Below are 17,635 nucleotides of genomic sequence, written 5' to 3'. Positions count from 1 at the left end.
TCCATATCGGTGAAAGACAGACACATTACACATTTTCCGTTAATCAATTCAAGCAATAAATTATTCAAAACAAACTCATTTTCTAACAATTTCCTTGTCTTTTGCTCTTGCTTTATATCTGAATATTAAGGTAGATAGATAGAGAACAACTTTAGCAAAATTGTTCTTTATCCATTGATAGAAAAACGAAACTGGCCCGCACATCTCCACTGCATGAGTGGAATTAGTACGCCACATAGGAATAGAACAAGAATAAAAAATTGAACAAAGCAATGCGGACATTTAAATTGCCAAGCACAAGCCAAATTCAATGTATATGCATCAATTTTTAATTACTCAATTAATTGCAATAGATAATTTATGACATCGTGATAGACTACTACGATTCAAATCGATTCTTGTTGTGTCGTTGATGATAGTTTCTTTTTATCTGCCACGAATGATTGTTGATTTAGTCATGGAAGTTGAAATCTTTCCAAGGCACGTACACACTGGCCCCATGTAATTGGAAGCCGATTGTGATTATCATTCGCCGTAGTTAGGCGACTTTGATTTTTGATAGAAACAATTTGAAATACAGAATTAAGGAGATAATATTCCGTCAATCACATCCATCGATATTTGATGAGAATTGAAGCGTGCTGGCAAAAGATACGCATAGAATATATATATGGAATGGTTTGTATATGTGTTTCAAATGGTGTTTAAAATACTGTCTAGAAAATGAGATTGAAAATAGTTCATACAATATATATTTTAATCGCCCCAGGCCATTTATAAAGCTGGTAACGGTTCTATTCTTGTGCTCCCTTCGTATGTCTGTGTCGTTAGAATGATGCAAAAGAAGCAACAACAAAAAAAAAAAGAAACGGCGCTCAACATACTAATATGCATGATAAACAGAATGTAAGAAAACAAATCGGCCAATGACAAACGACGTTTCATTGGCCACTGATCGAAAATGGAATGCCTCATTGCTTGATGAAAAAAAAGAAGCAGAACAACGGTTATACTACCACAAACAAAACATTTGTATTAAATTTATCTTCTTTGCGTATTTCGTTTCATAGAAGGCGCATTTAATTTTAAATCAGAACAAACAATTTCGTATTATTAATTATGAGCATATTTTTGCCGACAGTAGCGCCTGGATGCCATTTTTTATACGCCAATGAAGAAAAACGAAAGAATCTATCGGTAATGTGATAGATTTGAGCACTTCATTTAAATCACTTTTGTTGCTGGCGCTACTGGTTTCGTTTAATTTCAGTTTTTTTTTTCTATCCTCTCATTCTTAATTTGAACACATTTTTACCTGCGAACAATTAACTAATAAAGAATACAGGCACCAAAAAAAAATCATTGGAAATATTTTAAGTAAATATACACACGATTTTTTCCTCTTGTTCTCTTTCGCGATCATGTCAAATGTTTAAACGTATTCACAACATGCCATTGAATCCGTTCAGTTGCGATTATTATTATATTGGCTGTGCTCAGGTGATCTCTCAATTCATTGGCCACGGTATATTCTCTCTCACACACACACACACACACTTGGCGCACACACGTTTTGTTATGACTGTTATGCACATATTTAAATTGTAATAATTTATTTCGCTTCATAAATCGATAACAGCAAGCGCACGTATGCTCAGTATGCTACTTTGACCCATTATTATATGAAATTTTGAATAAACTATTTTTTTTTTTAATTTTCTACTTGTTTTTTTGTTTGTGTTGGAGCAATTCTTTTTTACACGATCTTACTTACTTGTTTCAAACCATTCGAAACAACTTGAGCAATATATTTTCTTGGCATTATCGACTTTCACGTTTCAACTGACGACCAGTTTTGGAATGCGCACCAATGTCTGATTTATGTGTTATTGCAATAATTCTACATGGATCGAAAAACAATTAGAACACAAAAAAAGAACCTCTATGTTGTATTTTATAGAATTTATTGACGGGTGCCGGTAATCATAACGAAAATTGGTCTCCGATATGAGAAGAGAGGAGACAAGTGTGAGAGAGTAAAGAGATGAAGAGAGAAAAAAAAATTATAGCGACACAATTGCCACGAATTCCATGACAGCGTAACAATTTAGTCCTCTTTTATGCGAAAATATGCGACAAGTTTTAGTGCAAATAGCAATTTGTGAAAGGTCAAAAACTTAAAACAATATATACGATTAATATTTGATTGGTGCAAATTGTGGCTGATTGTCGATATTCTACCATACATACATTGAATATTTCAACAATTAACATTGATTTTGTATCATTCGATGGAATGTATCTAGGTTTTTTTTCATCTCTTTTTCTTCACATCAATTCATCAACACGAACAACAGATTATTCATGTTGCAGCAGCAACAGCAGCATAAACATAACGACAAAATGCACAAACTGACCGCAAAGCAAAAGTATGCTGTGTGTACGAGTATTCGACAACTCTCTTTACATTTACATCCTTTGCATTAAGTGCACGTTGTTCACAATCCTAGCCGCCAAACCGTTGAAAATATAAAAAAACGAAGTAAAATAAAAAAAACACACCAATGATGCATTCAAAGCTTTTATGTTCAAATAAATAGTCTATAAATATACAATTATGTCTTTGTGCAGAGCGTTTAACATTGGTCTGTCAATCTTATAGCTGACACATAATATAATCAAATCGATAAAAATGTCGAACGACTATCATTCGGCCGTTCATCTTGACGTTTTAATTGGTTACGTTGCGCGCATTAAAACGGTGCATTTCTCTAGTGTTCGCTCTCTGTCTCACTCTCATAAAATAAATATGCTTTTCCTTCAATATTTTATTGGGCCCCCATTTTCATTATGTGGCTTTTGTATATATGTGTCGATGACGACTGCAATCGATGTGCCCAAATGGATGCGGCACATTATTAGCTATTGATATTTCATTCTCTATCAATTGTGATTAGAATTATTGCCATTCGTTCAATGAATTTATACGCATACCACTCTTTTTCTTTTAAATTGTTTGTTCAACTGAGATGAATTTGTCATTGATTTTGTTAAAAACATGAAAAATTCGAAAGAGAGAGAATATAGACCCGCTTTACTTTGATGTTTGCTCAAATATCCATTACAAATTTGAAATCGCATTGTATAAAAACCATTTATCATTCCATACATTACAGAAAATATGAACATTCTCATATTTAACGACATTTTTTTCGCGTTTCACGTTCATAGCATTTTGCAGTAAAGATCTTTATTATTCCATTTGTTTTTAGATCGGCAAATTATCATCATGCGACGGGCGCTTGTGACCTATCTGAAATGGATCGCATTACATTGGCTGCAACTTCTTCATTCCAACCAACTGATGGTAAGCAAAATGAAACAAATCTATATATATATATAATCATCATCAAATCAGATTGAATTCGAGCTGAATTCCCATGTGGTGTTGATGACTTGAGTTGGCTTTTCTTAGAAAATTCATGTGAGTTTTTTTTCTTCTTCCCTCTTTTGTTGTTGCGTTCTCCATTCGCGAATGAATAGGTGTCGATTATTTGGAAAATAACTGTGCCGAAGAACCAAATAAATTGTGCGAATTCAAACGTTTGTCCGGTCGAATTTTGAAAACTGTTGACTCAGTATACCAAGATGTATCGAATGTTGATGAATGTCGTGAATTGTGCCTGAACTCGCCATACAGGTAAGGCGGAAATTTATTATTACCAATAAAATTCAGATCAAATCGATCGATCGATCGAATATTATGTGTGAAGTGTATCATTTATGGTTTACACGAAACATTGAATTGAAGTGAGTAAGCATTTTAAAATGAGTAATGTTTCATTTGTCCATCACACAATCGACAGTTAATAATAAATCTCATCAATTTGTATTCTTTTAATTTTGTGTATTTGGCTTGTGGTGAGATAAGCATTCAATGGCATAGAAATGTTATGCCCACTAAGTTTTACTGAAACGAGAAAGAAAGGGTGTAATTAACCTATTTATTTTCGGGTAATTTATTATTCAGATGCCACTCATATGACTATGGTGATACCGGTGACATGGTCTGCCGTCTTAGCCACCACAGTCGCGCTACATTGGCAGATATTCAGGTAGGATTTGGCATACGTTTGCATTTTTATTTAATGTGGTTTTCTATTTCTAATTGATGATGTTCCTGTTCACACCTTTTATCGTCTTAATTTATTATTTATTTTTGACGTTTGAGTTTATTTTGAACTTTTACACATTTTCTATTCAAATAAAATTGATCGTTTTGTTTTTGTTTGCTTTTAAAAAAAAAAACAACAACAGGAACCATATTTAGATGTACCAGAAGCCGCCACATATGAATTATCATCATGTTATAATGTAACGATTGAATGCCGTGCCGGTGATATGTTGGCAAAGATTCGTACATCAAAATTGTTCGATGGAAAGGTATACGCAAAAGGAGCACCAAAATCGTGTGCCGTCGATGTTAAGAATTCACTTGAGTTTGAATTGCAAATGCCATATCAAGACATTGAATGCAATGTACGACAAAATGGATTAGGTCGATACATGAATGACGTTGTTATTCAGCATCATGACACGATTGTAACATCATCTGACTTGGGCTTAGCCGTTACCTGTCAATACGATTTGACAAACAAAACGGTTTCGAATGAAGTCGATTTGGGAATAACGGGCGACATCGAACCAGCATTGTCAGAGGAAGTGATTGTCGATTCACCAAATGTTGCCATGAAGATTACGGCACGCGATGGCGCCGATGTTATGAGATCGGCTGAAGTTGGTGATCCATTGACATTGCACTTTGAAATTTTGGACAAAAATTCACCATACGAAATGCTTGTACGAGAATTGGTCGCCATGGATGGCAGTGATAATGCTGAAATTACATTGATTGATGCACGTGGTTGTCCAACCGATCACTTTATCATGGGACCCATTTACAAGAGCTCCGAATCGGGTAAAATTCTTCTATCGCAATTCGATGCATTCAAATTTCCATCGTCTGAAGTGGTACAATTCCGTGCATTGGTTACACCATGCATGCCAACATGCGAACCCGTTCAATGCGACCAAGAAGATTTAAGCGGTGGCCTTCGATCGATCATTTCATATGGTAGAAAACGGCGTTCCATCAATGTGACAGGTTTGTAAACATTTATCAAATGTTTTCATTTGAACATTTTCGGTTTTTTTTTTAACAATCCGAAGCCGCATATGCAATGTTTACATTTGATCATAAATCTTAATCATTCGTTTATATATATTACAGAATCTCGTTTCACGCGTGAAACAAAAACACCAAGCCGTGAAGACATGTTATTAGTGCAATCCATTCAAATCACTGACAAATTCGGTTTCGATAAGCAAACATCACTTGAAAAATCACGATCATCTAGCGAAACTGTATTCGTTTCAACCGATCCGGCTGCATTCTGTGTTAATGGCTTAGGTAAGACAATATGGTTGAAAAATGAAACATATGATTGATTATTTGCCGCACACTCTTTCTTTGTTTCAAATGTGTAACACTAAAATGTCTCAATTTCGTTTGTATACAACAAAAAGGTATCATTGTGGCCGGTACAGTGTTTTTGTTAGCTCAATTGGCAGTCATCGCCATTTGGACGTACTTGTATCAACGACGCCGAAAGATGCGTTCCATTGATAGCTGTTCATCATCGTACGGCCCATCATTGCAAACATCAACGTTGCCCGGCAGCCGAACAGATTCGCTTAGCAAACTATATGATTATGAACATACGTTGGGAAGTCGACATGGACACTTTTAATTCAGACACATCAAAATTCCATCATCGAACATAAGTTTTAAATTTGATTAGAACACAAATACATACACACAAACACATTTATACCGACACAACAATAAAATCAAATCAATGCGAGAAAAATGTTGGCTGAGAAAAAAAAGTAACCAACATAACACCCAATGTAATGTATCGAAACACACACACATAATTCATCGTAGAATAACAAATTATTATTGGATTCTTTTCAACATTTCATTATTTTTGTTAGTATTTAAATTGTCAACACTCGCAATTAATGCAACCACTTATTGCTTACTATGCAATTCAATTGATTCTATATTATTTTTTACTTTAGAGCATAGAAGTAAAATTCTTGGTGTTTTTTTTTTCTTTCTTTCTTGAAGAATTATTATTATTATTCAAACCAATCGACAAGAGAGAAAAAAATTGATCAGACTCAATTATGGAAATGAAAACTATTTATAGATTATTAATATTTGAAATTAATTAAATCATAATAGTTTAGTGCATAAAACATATTGAAAAAAAAGAAGAAGCGTGAGCCGATTGCATGATACAAGTCTCGAGCAACATTTTTTTGAGTTCAATCCACTCGGCGCAGATTTTCTTAAGTAGAGAAGATATGCTAGAGCCTTTCTGTATTTTATTTTCAGCACTGTCGATGGAAAAAGTCTGACCAGATGTAAGGCACAAAACATTATTAAATTATTACTCATCTCACATAAAAACACATACACGTACACAACAAAAGCACACCATTAATACAAATCTACGTAATTAACAGTGAAACTAAAATAACGAACGAACAAAAAAATATGCTACAAATCAATCATACAGCAAATTTAAGACAGACTAAAAATGCTGTGCCACTCTTCCATAGTCAATTTTTTAGAGAATGAAAAAAACCAATTCATATCCACTATGCATAAAAATTGCACAAATTTTAAGCTTTTATCATATAAACAGGCACACAAACACACACACATTGAACACTCAGTATAAACATTTATTTAAATTAACAAATGACATATAGACGATAAGAATCACTACAAAACATTTAAAATATAGAATGAAACAAATTGTATTTCATCAATGTTCAAGAGGCCGCAACATTCTTTTAAAACACAAACAAAATTATTCATCATCATTTAGTTTCGGTTTTAATAAATGTTTCGTTGAAAGATGCACGCAAAAACAAACAAATAACAAGCAATTAAACAAACTCATTGAAATTAAATATGATATTATCAAAATGTTCGCGTCACCACATTCAATCAATTTTATTAGAATACGATGGCATGAAATACAGTAAAACCGGCAATTTAATAATGGGCACAATTTTAACACTACATATATTTTGTGTTTTCTAAGAAATAAAGAGGGCGAGCGAAAAAGAAGAAAAGAAGGAAGAAGAAAAAAAATATTCAAAATGAAATTAAAGTGGACACCTATGTTTTTTTTTTTTGTAAAAGGAGACCGGAATGTGAGTGAGTGGCACGAACATATAAGAGAAACGAAGAATGAAAGAAGAAAATGCAAGTGTGAAAGAGTTTTGTTGATGGCAATATTTAACAGATTATTCTAATAAAAATAAATTAAAATGTGCGATCATTAAATCACTCACACACAACATTACACATACATTACACCACTGCACAGAATATTGAAGGTGCTCGTCATATAGTTCATAAGTATTTATTATTGTACTTCAGTTTGAAACTTCTTCTTCTTCTTATTTTTTTGTCTGTAGTAAGAATTAGGGAGATGAAATACCGTGCGTAAGGCATCCAGATGTCTTAAACACATTTTTTTTATTTCATTGAAAGAACTGAACTATTTTTTTTAGTTTGTCTTGCGTGTATAGCAAATTTTAAGTGGCGGTACTATTTCAAGCAATTAATTAACGCAAATGCTTTTCCCGCACCAACACGCACAGACGTAAAAATTTAGTAAACATATTTTTATTTTTTTCAATTTTTAATCGTCGATCGACTAATCTCATCGAGAATTCAATCGAATACACTAAATTACTTCTGAATGGTGTTGAAATGAACACATTTCGTTCTATTTCTTTCAATTCCATAAAATGACAACCATTTCGAGATTACTTCAGATCATACGAACTTTTTTTTATAAACACAAGTATACTTTTAGCCAATATAACATCAACCTAATGTTAATTTAATGCAACAACAACAAAAAAATTAACTTTTTATTTATTGAACAAAAAAACAACAAGAAAAAATCTAGATTTTAGAGCATCAAGCAATAACAATTGATTTAAAAATGAATATTGCTTAACGTATAAGAATAGATTATATTTTTAGATTTTTGTAAACGGTTTCTTTTTCACTCGGAACGTTTTCTTTTTGAAATACAAAAAATAAAATTAAAACGAAAATTGAAATGTGAGAAAACCGAAAAAGAGAAACCCGTAAACCAGTAATATTTATAATCAAATAAAGACAAAATAAAGATTAAAAATTAATAAAAAAAAAATCATCACGCATTCAGTTTTTATTCTTTGGAACTTACCCTGAGCCGTTGATCGGAAACAGTCCACACTCTACTCGCGTAATCATTTGATGTTGCCAACACCATAGAACCGGTTGAATCAAACTCCACCGAATTTACAGCTGCATTACTTCCAATGAGGATTCCTCGGGGCTCCATTTTGGCTACGACACAAACAATTTCTTTGATTTAAAATTCAATCACTTATGATTTCATGGATACCGCTACCTTTGCCAACGTCCCATAAATTAACTTTTCTATCAGCACCACCAGTTGCAACTAACGGTTCAACAGGACTCCATCGAACTGCATTCACCTCACCATCATGCGCATCCTAAAACCAGACACATGGTTTGATAACTCAAAATATGTAAATACTTGAGACAAAAATAAAACTTACGAATTTCAGATGAATACGTTTCGGTATACCATCACTAAAGAAACCAGCTGCTTTTGCATTACCAGTCAAATCACTCAGGCTTCCTGCTCGTTCAAGATCAGGCAAAGCTGGCACTGGACTATTTGATCGTCGGCTTACACCTTCACGGGCTGCATCCTCCAATTCCTTACGCATTTTATCCGAACGTTTTCTAAACAAAGTTTTACCAATTCTTTTTGTTTAGTTATAGCAAATTTTTGTTCAACGCAATTTTATCGACTATTTTATGAGTTAGTATCAGAAAATAAAGTGATTAAATGAGATTCATTACCACAAATATCACGCACACACACACACTTCTATAAAGTGCAATGTTTGTTTGTACAAAATAAAACAGGGTCGGTTTGTTGCAACCGGTTTGATGAAAGGTGCACTGACCACTGAGTATTTGTACCGGTGTGCTAACAGTCCTTGTAAAGTATAGAGGACCGATTTTTTTTTTTGGTTTTTTCTCACATTTCAAATAAGTATTTAAAATCACGAGTTCGTTCGAACTTGTACAATTCGTCATGTGATTTTACCAATTTTGGGCTTGCGTGAAGCAGTTAACCTTCGCGTACGCAGTGTTGTTTACAAATTGAAAATGACATATTTTACGCAAATTTTCCATACCGAATTAAGTCATTGCAAACTATCTATGTTTTAGCAAAACATGTGATTTGATTTTGTTTATGTGCGTGCGTGACAAATGTGATTTATTCCGCATAGATTTATGGTTTGGCTGTTGACGTATAATTTTAAACCAGAGGGACATTCATCAACAAACGGTTTGAAGCGAATGTTAATTTATTGTTGATTCTGCGCATTCAAATGGTGGCCAAATATAGAGCGGAGAGTCAAATGAGATAGAGACCGACGGAAGATGAAAGAATTTCGCTTGTCATAACAAAGCGGTAGATAGATAGAACATGCAAAATGTTCGATCAAATCGATACCAGTCACAATTTTTATGATTATGTGGTTTTCTGCATGCAACCAACAAGTGAACAACAACCTGTAAACATTTGCACAGTACTCGGCGGATGTGCTTACTTACTTTAAAAAACTTTCGTTTTCTTCATTTAATTTTTCGGCATCTTTTGCTTTATATTTTATTAAACGGTCCACCAGTGTTCGATTTTCATCCTACCAAAATAAATTCAAATGCATTTAATCAGAGATTAAAAACAAATTTAGTCACAGAAACCAAAAAAATGTTTCAATCCATACCTGAACTTTACGTAATTTTTCTTCGAGTGATGCAAAAGCCAATTGCAGTGCACAATGTTCATCTCGTAAGCAGGAATTCAATGATTTGAGCTCTTGCAGTGAAGTCGTTAGCATAAGAACTTCGGCACGTAAACTTGATTTCACCGCTATGTGATCAGCAATACTACAAAATAAATGTCAATTGTTGATTAATATGTTCAATGTAAATTCGATATATCTATCTTACGTGGCTTCTCGTTCACCCAATAATTTATTTTGTTTTTCTAATTTTAAATTTAAATCGATAATCATTTGTGCATTTTCACCCTTTCGTTTATGCAGGTCAGTGAGTTGCTCTTGTTGTGCCAACAGCTTACTTTCCAGATGCGATATTTTTGCGGCTGACGCTGCGCTCGTACCATTTGACGGCGCTGTGCTACCCGATCTTAATTGCTCATTTTCCACCGACAACTTTAAATTCAACGATTTCAATTCGTAGGTTGTGTCAAGTAAACGATTATCTGTAAAGCATAAATAAAATAATAAAATAAATGCATGATGTCACATACACACATGTCATAAATATTTCATGCACACATTCTTCAAATTACAATGGTAAAACATTGCGCGCGTACGCACATGATAACAAACACACAGTGGTTCATTTTAATTATTCTCTATTTTTCTGCGGCACTTTGAATATATATATATATATATGTTTGACAATTGTGTTCTAACGTCAAAATAATAAAACAAAACATTTCTGTACGCTGAATTAAGTAGAAAAACAATTGAAAGTGTGATTAAGGTTAGGGATGGTATGTGCAATACAAACTTTGTGTTATTATTTCGTTGAATGAATTGGTTTCCCTTCGATTTCGATCTATCAAATTTTTTACAATTAATGCACGCCAATTTATCTCTTCCGCCGTCATAATAAATATTGTAAACTATTCACTACCACTGTTAAATAAATTGTTTGGAATATCTTTTTTGTTGTTTAAAATATGTAACAAAAAAATTATTATGATTTCTCTAGTGATTCTTGTTGTTTTTGTTTCTCTCTCTCTTTTAACTCGTATTATTTTGTATTCGATTGGGCATTATCATTATGACATTTGCGTATGACAAAAACAATCTGTCGAACAGTGGTGAAGGGTGGCCAGTAGATGGCGTGTGTATACATACGTGTGTGTGTGTGCTCAATTGAAAGTTTAATCATGCATTGGAAGTAACGGATTAAGCTGAAATAAGCTTGAATTCCATGAAATGAACAATAAAACAACATTAAAAATGTTATAAGATTTTCTTTACTTTTATTAATTCATTTTCGGGTCATTTTTTACCACTTTGAACAACAGTTACAATGAATTTTTACGAAAAAAATGTCTTTAAATGTATTTCTTTGTCTAATTTCGAGTAAATTAGCTATTTTCATTCGCAAGCTTTATAGTCCGATTTGCCATTTGGAGTGCAAATTTCAATAGATCGGGATTTCTTACAATCAGTCTGGTGGCTGCCTTGATATCATATTCAGTCATTTTCGATTTGTTGGTAATGTGAACAAGATTACATGCTTCGCTGCAAATACGCCCAAGTAGATCGTCAACGAATGAGTTCATCACTTTCATAGCTTTAACACTAATGGTCAATTCGGGTGAAATAGATTTTAGTAGCTTGTAAATTGAACGCGAGTATGTGTGATGTTTTCCCTTTGTCTTTTTGCTCTTCGGTTTTTGGTGTTTTGTTCTTTTTTTGTTCGAAGTTTTACCCATTTTGGCAGTAAATTTTGATTTTATTTTTCTCAGCTCTTCGTTTGAAAATCAACTTTCGCTCATTGACTTCACTTGTGATTAATCAGACTGCTCTGATTTATAACGCAATTGTATATTTATTTTATTTTAAAATTAAACTATATCTGGTCTAACATAGCAATCGTATTTTTATGGGTGGGGAATTCTAATTTTAAATCAGAATTTATTTATTTCAATTGTGATTGGTGAATATTTCGTTACATTTGTTTCTTCTTATGTCATAAATAGGTATAATGAAATAGTGATTATGTTGCATTGTAATTTTCAAAACATGTAAATTAATAAAATAATATTTAAACCAAGATGGCGCCGGTTGAATGTGAATTCATAATTTATCCATATCATTTTATCCATGTCTCATTATTATTTTGAATACATTTGGTGTGATATGTGAACTGAAAAAATAATGTGCTTCAAAACTATTGTTTATAAATGGCAGATATTCTTAAAATTGAATAAATGTGTTACATTTAAGGCTTTGCCGATTGAAAACGTTGTTCGGTTAATTTGATTTTGCGGTTTTGGATGCTTTTTTTTCTGCATTGGTCATCTTTACAGATGGAGCCTTCTTTGTTTTCGGTGCTTTCACTTTTTTTGACACCACTTTCGCTGATTGCTTTGTCGACTTTTGTTTTGGTGTCATCGATTTTTTTGATGCCTTTGACTTTTTTGTGCCTTTTTTCATCGACGAATGCTTTTTATTTTCGGCCACCGTTTGTATTGCTGTTAACAATTTTTCCTTCTTATTTTTCTTTATTTTGATAATTTTTTTCTTTTTCTCATTGTTGCTTGATTTGGCTGCCACATTTATTGGTAGTTTAAATGAACCCGATGCCCCTTTTCCTTTTGTTTGTATCAATTTACCCGCACCAACTGCATTTTTAATGTACTTTTTTATGAATGGTGCCATTTTATCCGTATCCAATTTATAATTTGTTGCAATAAATTTTTTAATTGCCTGCAATGATGAACCATTACAATCTTCGAGTGTTTTAATTGCATTTAGAACGAGTTCGGATGTTGGTTTCTTTGCACCGCTTAGTTTCACTTTTTTTGCTGGTGTCGATGGTATTGCATCTTCTTCAATCGGAATTGGCGACTGTGACGATGATTCGGCTATATCGGCCATTTCAAAGAGTTTTTTTTTCTTCTTCAATTTTATTGCACTGACAGACAATCCAAACAATCCACTGAAATGCACTTGCAAAATAACACGAGAACAGAAAAATTATTGTTTTTTATTAACACGCGCGTACATTCTTGTATATTTGGTATATTAAACGAGACCATTCCTTACGGAAATGCTCAATAAAAATTAACAACACCGCTTTGATATCGTCGACTATAAAATTATCCGAATAATTTAATTCTTTTCGTAAAGTTTTATGGAAAAATTCAAATTCCGATTGTTGAAGCCATCGCCGATAGTATTGTGAGTATTTTCTCGTTTATTTTTTGTGTCGAATTGTTTTGATCACTGAAATAAAGGCGATTACATTTATGGGCATTCATCGAAATGTTCATTTTTATCGGTGATTCCGTTTATTTTTCATCAAATTGAAAACAACACACTTAAAATAACACGCACATTGGAAATAAAAATATTGCGCTTTTTCTTAATTTCAAATATTCAATATTTTTTTTATTATTATCTGACTATGAATTAATACGAAAAACCGTCAAAAGTTCAGTGAGAATGTGCCGTTTGTATTAGCGCAGCGATACATAACACTATTCAAAATACGCGTCATATCCATCTATTCTATATGCCGATGCGGTTCAATGCATCACTTGCGATTTCACTTCCGAAACACTCTGTGTCATTGTTTGGATAAAAATATTAAAAAAACACTGTGGATTGAAAATCCTTCATAATAGTGTTAAGATAATTATCAACAACCATATCCGCATTGGATTCATCTTTGGACACTTCTTTTGCCTATCGTCCTTTTTTATTCGTTCAGCCGCACTGAACTTTGGTTTGCTATTAAAATGTGGAATTTTTTCGGTGCAAAATGACAATGCCGTTTTACTTCCGAAAGTGAGAGTTAATTTTCCCCAGCAATACATACACATACTCATGGAACAAGAGCAACAACAAAAAAATAAATACGTTTGTTTATACATTGTAGTCTATTGTTGTCTGAGGAAATCCAAAAACAAATTATAGCGTATTAGTTCTGCATTTCCTGTGCCAAATTTGTGCGTACCAAAAGTATTTCACATTCTGTTTCTGTCATCTTTATAATTGATCTTTGCATGTAATATCCGGCACAGACCGTGTCAGACACTCCGGTGCACTTTTAACTGTAAAAATAATGAATATGAAAAAAAAATGTTAAATAGGAATTATGTCGCGCTGTGGTACTTATGTATGACACGAGTTACAATTTGTAGGTTTAACGACAACAAAAGAAATGTCAAAAACGAAACAAAAACAAACGAGACGAAAAAAAAAATAAATACAAAAAAAAAAACGATTCAAACTAGGGATATCATAAAAAAATACAAGAGAATATATATACAAGAAGAGGTACTGCATGGAATGACGCATGCATCTTTCTTCTCTTAATTGTCACCCATATTAATGCAGGTAATAAAACAAAAAATAAAATAAAAGATGATGCTTCCTCATCAGGTTTTTGCCTTTTGTTCCACAAAAAAAACTAATAGAGGAAATTCGGTTAAAGTGTTTGCAAGAGGAAGAAAATGAACGCGTCTACCGAATGCGAGGATACTTGTCATTTGAAACAATAGACAAAAAATAATAAAAACATTTCAGTAAAAGTGAATATAAAAGGACTGACGCTTACCTGAATATTCCCGTTCTATGTAAATTTTTTCCCTTCATCTCAACCATTTTATGAACTCTATCTGTCCTTCTCTGAATTATAGTAATTGAAGCAGTGTGTGTGTATGTGTGTTTGACATAATGAATGAACATGTTTCCAAATTTGTAAATTGAAATCGCTTAAAATACTCAAAATAGAAATTTATGAATGAATATGAGTCAGTTGTAGTAAATCATCTCAATCATTCGGAACTAAATTCTTATCTGCGATACTAAAATTATTTGTCGAACACAAAATTTTTCATTTCATTCATTTTGAAACGGATTCACACTGCATTTTATAAATTCACATTTAAATTCATACGAACTTTTATGAGATAAATAAATCATATTCAAGAGTGTTTTAAACAGTAAATATAGTTATCAAAGGTGACAATATTAATAACAAAACAACAAAAATGAGCGGATTCACAATGTTCGGCACAATAAACAACATCCAAAAACAATCCATATTTGTCATTTTGTTGATTTTAGCAATTCGAATTAAATCAGCTGACTGCCGAAACATTGAATTCACGCAAATAATTGATCAGTGCCGAGCCGGATGCCTTGAGCGATTTTTATTCGAAAGAGATAATACTGTCATCGACACCAATTGCCAAGACCATAATCATTGTGCCATGTGCTGGGACTTTTGTGAAATATTGATTATGACAAAGTCAGACGTTTTTCGAAATATTTGCACCAATCACACTTGCGTAAGTATCAATTATTCTCAAACGTTTTTATTGAGTAGATGGCGATTTCACATATTTCCACTTTTTCTTTTTTTTAAATATATTGCGGTTTTACATACGAGGAAAATGGTCTATCGTCAGAGTTAATGTAATTAAAATGGATAATTTTGCAAATACTTTTATTTATCTGCTGAAAATAACGATAAAATTGTAAAAAGGCCAAACGAACATACTCTGTCGATTCCTGATTTTTTTTTAAATAATCATTTATTTTAAATCTTTTTCAATCTAATGTTTTTTTTATTTCCATTTTTCTTTTCTTTCATACAGTTCAAAGGATGCAAACACGCGTGTCGATTTTACAAATCCAAAAATTAGCATAGAGACCAAATTAAGATAGACCATTTTATTATTAAAAATGAAGCAAATTAATTGTGTAGACATGTACTTTGATTAGTGTATCGAATTAAATAAATATTATAAATATGAATATTCGAGTATTCAAATAATGGCGCTTGTTTTTATTTTTCTTCGCAACTATAACCGATGTTCACTTTATTTTGTTTAAATGATGGTAGAGGTCGTTGGATGTTTGTGAGTATGTGTATGTGTGTGTTTTCATATCTGTCATAACAGCGCACATGTTCGACAAAGACTCGTTGTTGGATCGAAACAATTTGCTTGTTTTAGTTAAAGTATTTTCAATTTAAATAAAATCGTATCGAAATGTCTGATTCGGAAAGTGGTAGTGAACATGATTATTCAAATTTTTTTGATGATCAAGAAGCGGTAGACGATGAAAAACCATCGGTTGCTGTGAAACAAGAGCCAAACGATACCGAAGGCAAAAATCATAATGATGAAGAAAATGAAACGAAGCCAGAGATCGATAGTAAATCGATGAAATTATCGGCTAAGGAACAACGTAAACTGGGCAAATTGAAAGAGCAACAATTGAAAGAAGACATTTTTGGTAATAAAAACAATTACCTAAAAAATCTTGAAATATTGGCCGATGGTGTAAAGAAGAAGAAGAAATCAGATAAAAAGAGAAAGCCAGTTTGGAATGATGATGACGACGAAGGCACCGATGTAGTTACCAGAATTGACAATTACAAATGTGAGGTCACACAAAAAGAGGTGTATAAAAAGCAATTGGAAAATAAATTCCAACGTATACTTGGCACACCTGCTTGGGCCGATTTGAATCGCAAAAATAAGGGCGGCGATGACGATGATTCTGATGATGAAATTCTACGTACGGTCGGTCATATAGCGCAAACAAAAAGTGCACATTTGATAAGTGGCCAATTGCAGTTTAAAAAATTAAAAGATTTAAATCGTGAAAGTTATGCAGAGGGTCCATCAATAACCAGTGTCACATTTCATCCGGGCTCATCGGTTGGATTGGTGTCCGGTACAAAAGGAATTGCAACAATTTATTCAATTGATGGCAAGAAAAATGATAAACTTCACAGTATGGCATTTAAAAATTTTCCAATTCGCTGTTGTCGTCTTTCAAAGGATGGCAGCCAAGCCATTTTTGGCGGTTCACAAAAATACTTCTACACATATGATTTGCTGAGTGGCCAAACGCAACGCATCTTTTTACCAAAAACAATAACAAAAATGCACAATTTTGAGGTTTCACCGTGCGGTAAATATGTTGGTGTTATTGGACGTTTTGGTGAAATACATTTGTTATTTGCAAACACATTTGAATTGCTGTGCACATTAAAACAGGAACATGATGCAACCGCATTAACATTTTCAATGAATTCAAAATACTTATTTACGCATGGTGTGGATAATGAAGTGAATATTTTTGATATTGGTGAACAACGATTCACGCATCGTTTTATCGATGATGGCTGCATCAATGGATCAACCATATCGATTAGTCCAAATGGACAAATGGTGGCCGCATCAAGTCAACAGGGCGTTGTTAATGTATACAACTATAATGATGTGCTGCATCAAAAATATCCACACCCTCAAAAGACCATTCTAAATTTAACGACAGCCATTTCAAGTACAACATTTAATCATACATCGGAATTGCTTGCAATCGCATCAAAAGACGTCGAAGATGCTGTTCGAATAGTACATTTTCCAAGTGGAACGGTCTTTCATAATTTTCCAGCGACAAATTCAAACATCGGCAAACCCAATGTCATACAATTTTCACCACAAAGCGGATATTTTGCCATTGGAAATGGCGACAAACAGGTTCCCATGTATCGACTGAAACATTTCAATAACTTTTGAATAATATTTTTTTTTCTCGAATTTTATTTGTTATGCACATGCGAAAAGTCAACAAAATATTCAATAAAAAAAAG

At 33.0% G+C, this 17,635-nt stretch overlaps 4 protein-coding genes across 8 annotated transcripts in view; 2 read left to right on the top strand and 2 right to left on the bottom strand.

Moving 5' to 3' along the window:
• LOC116345613 overlaps positions 1-7,339 on the top strand; it is a 90,840-nt gene extending 83,501 nt beyond the window's left edge. Inside the window, exons 7-12 of the mRNA XM_031775089.1 lie at positions 3,273-3,367; positions 3,544-3,700; positions 4,031-4,115; positions 4,318-5,164; positions 5,291-5,470; positions 5,587-7,339. Of these exons, the coding sequence (XP_031630949.1) occupies positions 3,273-3,367; positions 3,544-3,700; positions 4,031-4,115; positions 4,318-5,164; positions 5,291-5,470; positions 5,587-5,810 (1,588 nt within the window). The 3' untranslated portion in view covers positions 5,811-7,339. The remainder of the gene's footprint in view (positions 1-3,272; positions 3,368-3,543; positions 3,701-4,030; positions 4,116-4,317; positions 5,165-5,290; positions 5,471-5,586) is intronic.
• Positions 1-10,985, bottom strand: part of LOC116345614 (autophagy-related protein 16) — a 58,624-nt gene extending 47,639 nt beyond the window's left edge. For 3 of the 5 annotated variants that reach the window (XR_004201523.1, XM_031775090.1, XM_031775093.1), the window contains exons 1-7: positions 10,787-10,985; positions 10,199-10,472; positions 9,973-10,135; positions 9,800-9,888; positions 8,725-8,935; positions 8,553-8,658; positions 8,346-8,488 (exon numbers count right to left, since the gene is read on the bottom strand). Coding sequence is in view for 4 of the 5 variants with exons in the window: in XM_031775090.1 (XP_031630950.1) it covers positions 8,346-8,488; positions 8,553-8,658; positions 8,725-8,935; positions 9,800-9,888; positions 9,973-10,135; positions 10,199-10,472; positions 10,787-10,886 (1,086 nt within the window). In the remaining variant the exon portion in view is untranslated. The remainder of the gene's footprint in view (positions 1-8,345; positions 8,489-8,552; positions 8,659-8,724; positions 8,936-9,799; positions 9,889-9,972; positions 10,136-10,198; positions 10,473-10,786) is intronic. The other 2 variants (XM_031775091.1, XM_031775094.1) reach the window with 1 other exon arrangement.
• A 739-nt stretch (positions 10,986-11,724) lies between these two features.
• Positions 11,725-12,996, bottom strand: LOC116345749 (histone H1-like). The gene is made up of 2 exons (XM_031775401.1): positions 12,234-12,996; positions 11,725-12,160 (listed from the first exon to the last, which is right to left on the bottom strand). The coding sequence occupies exon 1, from the start codon at positions 12,892-12,894 to the stop codon at positions 12,268-12,270; it is 627 nt and encodes a 208-aa protein (XP_031631261.1). The 5' UTR covers positions 12,895-12,996; the 3' UTR covers positions 11,725-12,160; positions 12,234-12,267.
• A 2,922-nt stretch (positions 12,997-15,918) lies between these two features.
• LOC116345720 (U3 small nucleolar RNA-associated protein 18 homolog) lies at positions 15,919-17,629 on the top strand. Its single transcript, XM_031775353.1, has one exon. It carries the CDS (start codon positions 16,020-16,022, stop codon positions 17,559-17,561), a length of 1,542 nt encoding a protein of 513 aa, XP_031631213.1. The 5' UTR covers positions 15,919-16,019; the 3' UTR covers positions 17,562-17,629.
• Positions 17,630-17,635: the final 6 nt, after the last annotated feature.

This window comes from Contarinia nasturtii, unplaced genomic scaffold, assembly GCF_009176525.2.
Source record: "Contarinia nasturtii isolate CC-2019 unplaced genomic scaffold, AAFC_CNas_1.1 Cnas_scaffold_1371, whole genome shotgun sequence".
NCBI lineage: Eukaryota > Metazoa > Arthropoda > Insecta > Diptera > Cecidomyiidae > Contarinia > Contarinia nasturtii.
Note: the sequence above shows the minus strand (reverse complement) of the source record. Positions and strands in the feature narration are given on the sequence as shown.

Bases quoted from the DNA above. Each gene is read 5' to 3' on its own strand.
- LOC116345749 (XM_031775401.1), bottom strand. From the start codon at position 12,894: ATGGCCGATATAGCCGAATCATCGTCACAGTCGCCAATTCCGATTGAA.
- LOC116345720 (XM_031775353.1), top strand. From the start codon at position 16,020: ATGTCTGATTCGGAAAGTGGTAGTGAACATGATTATTCAAATTTTTTT.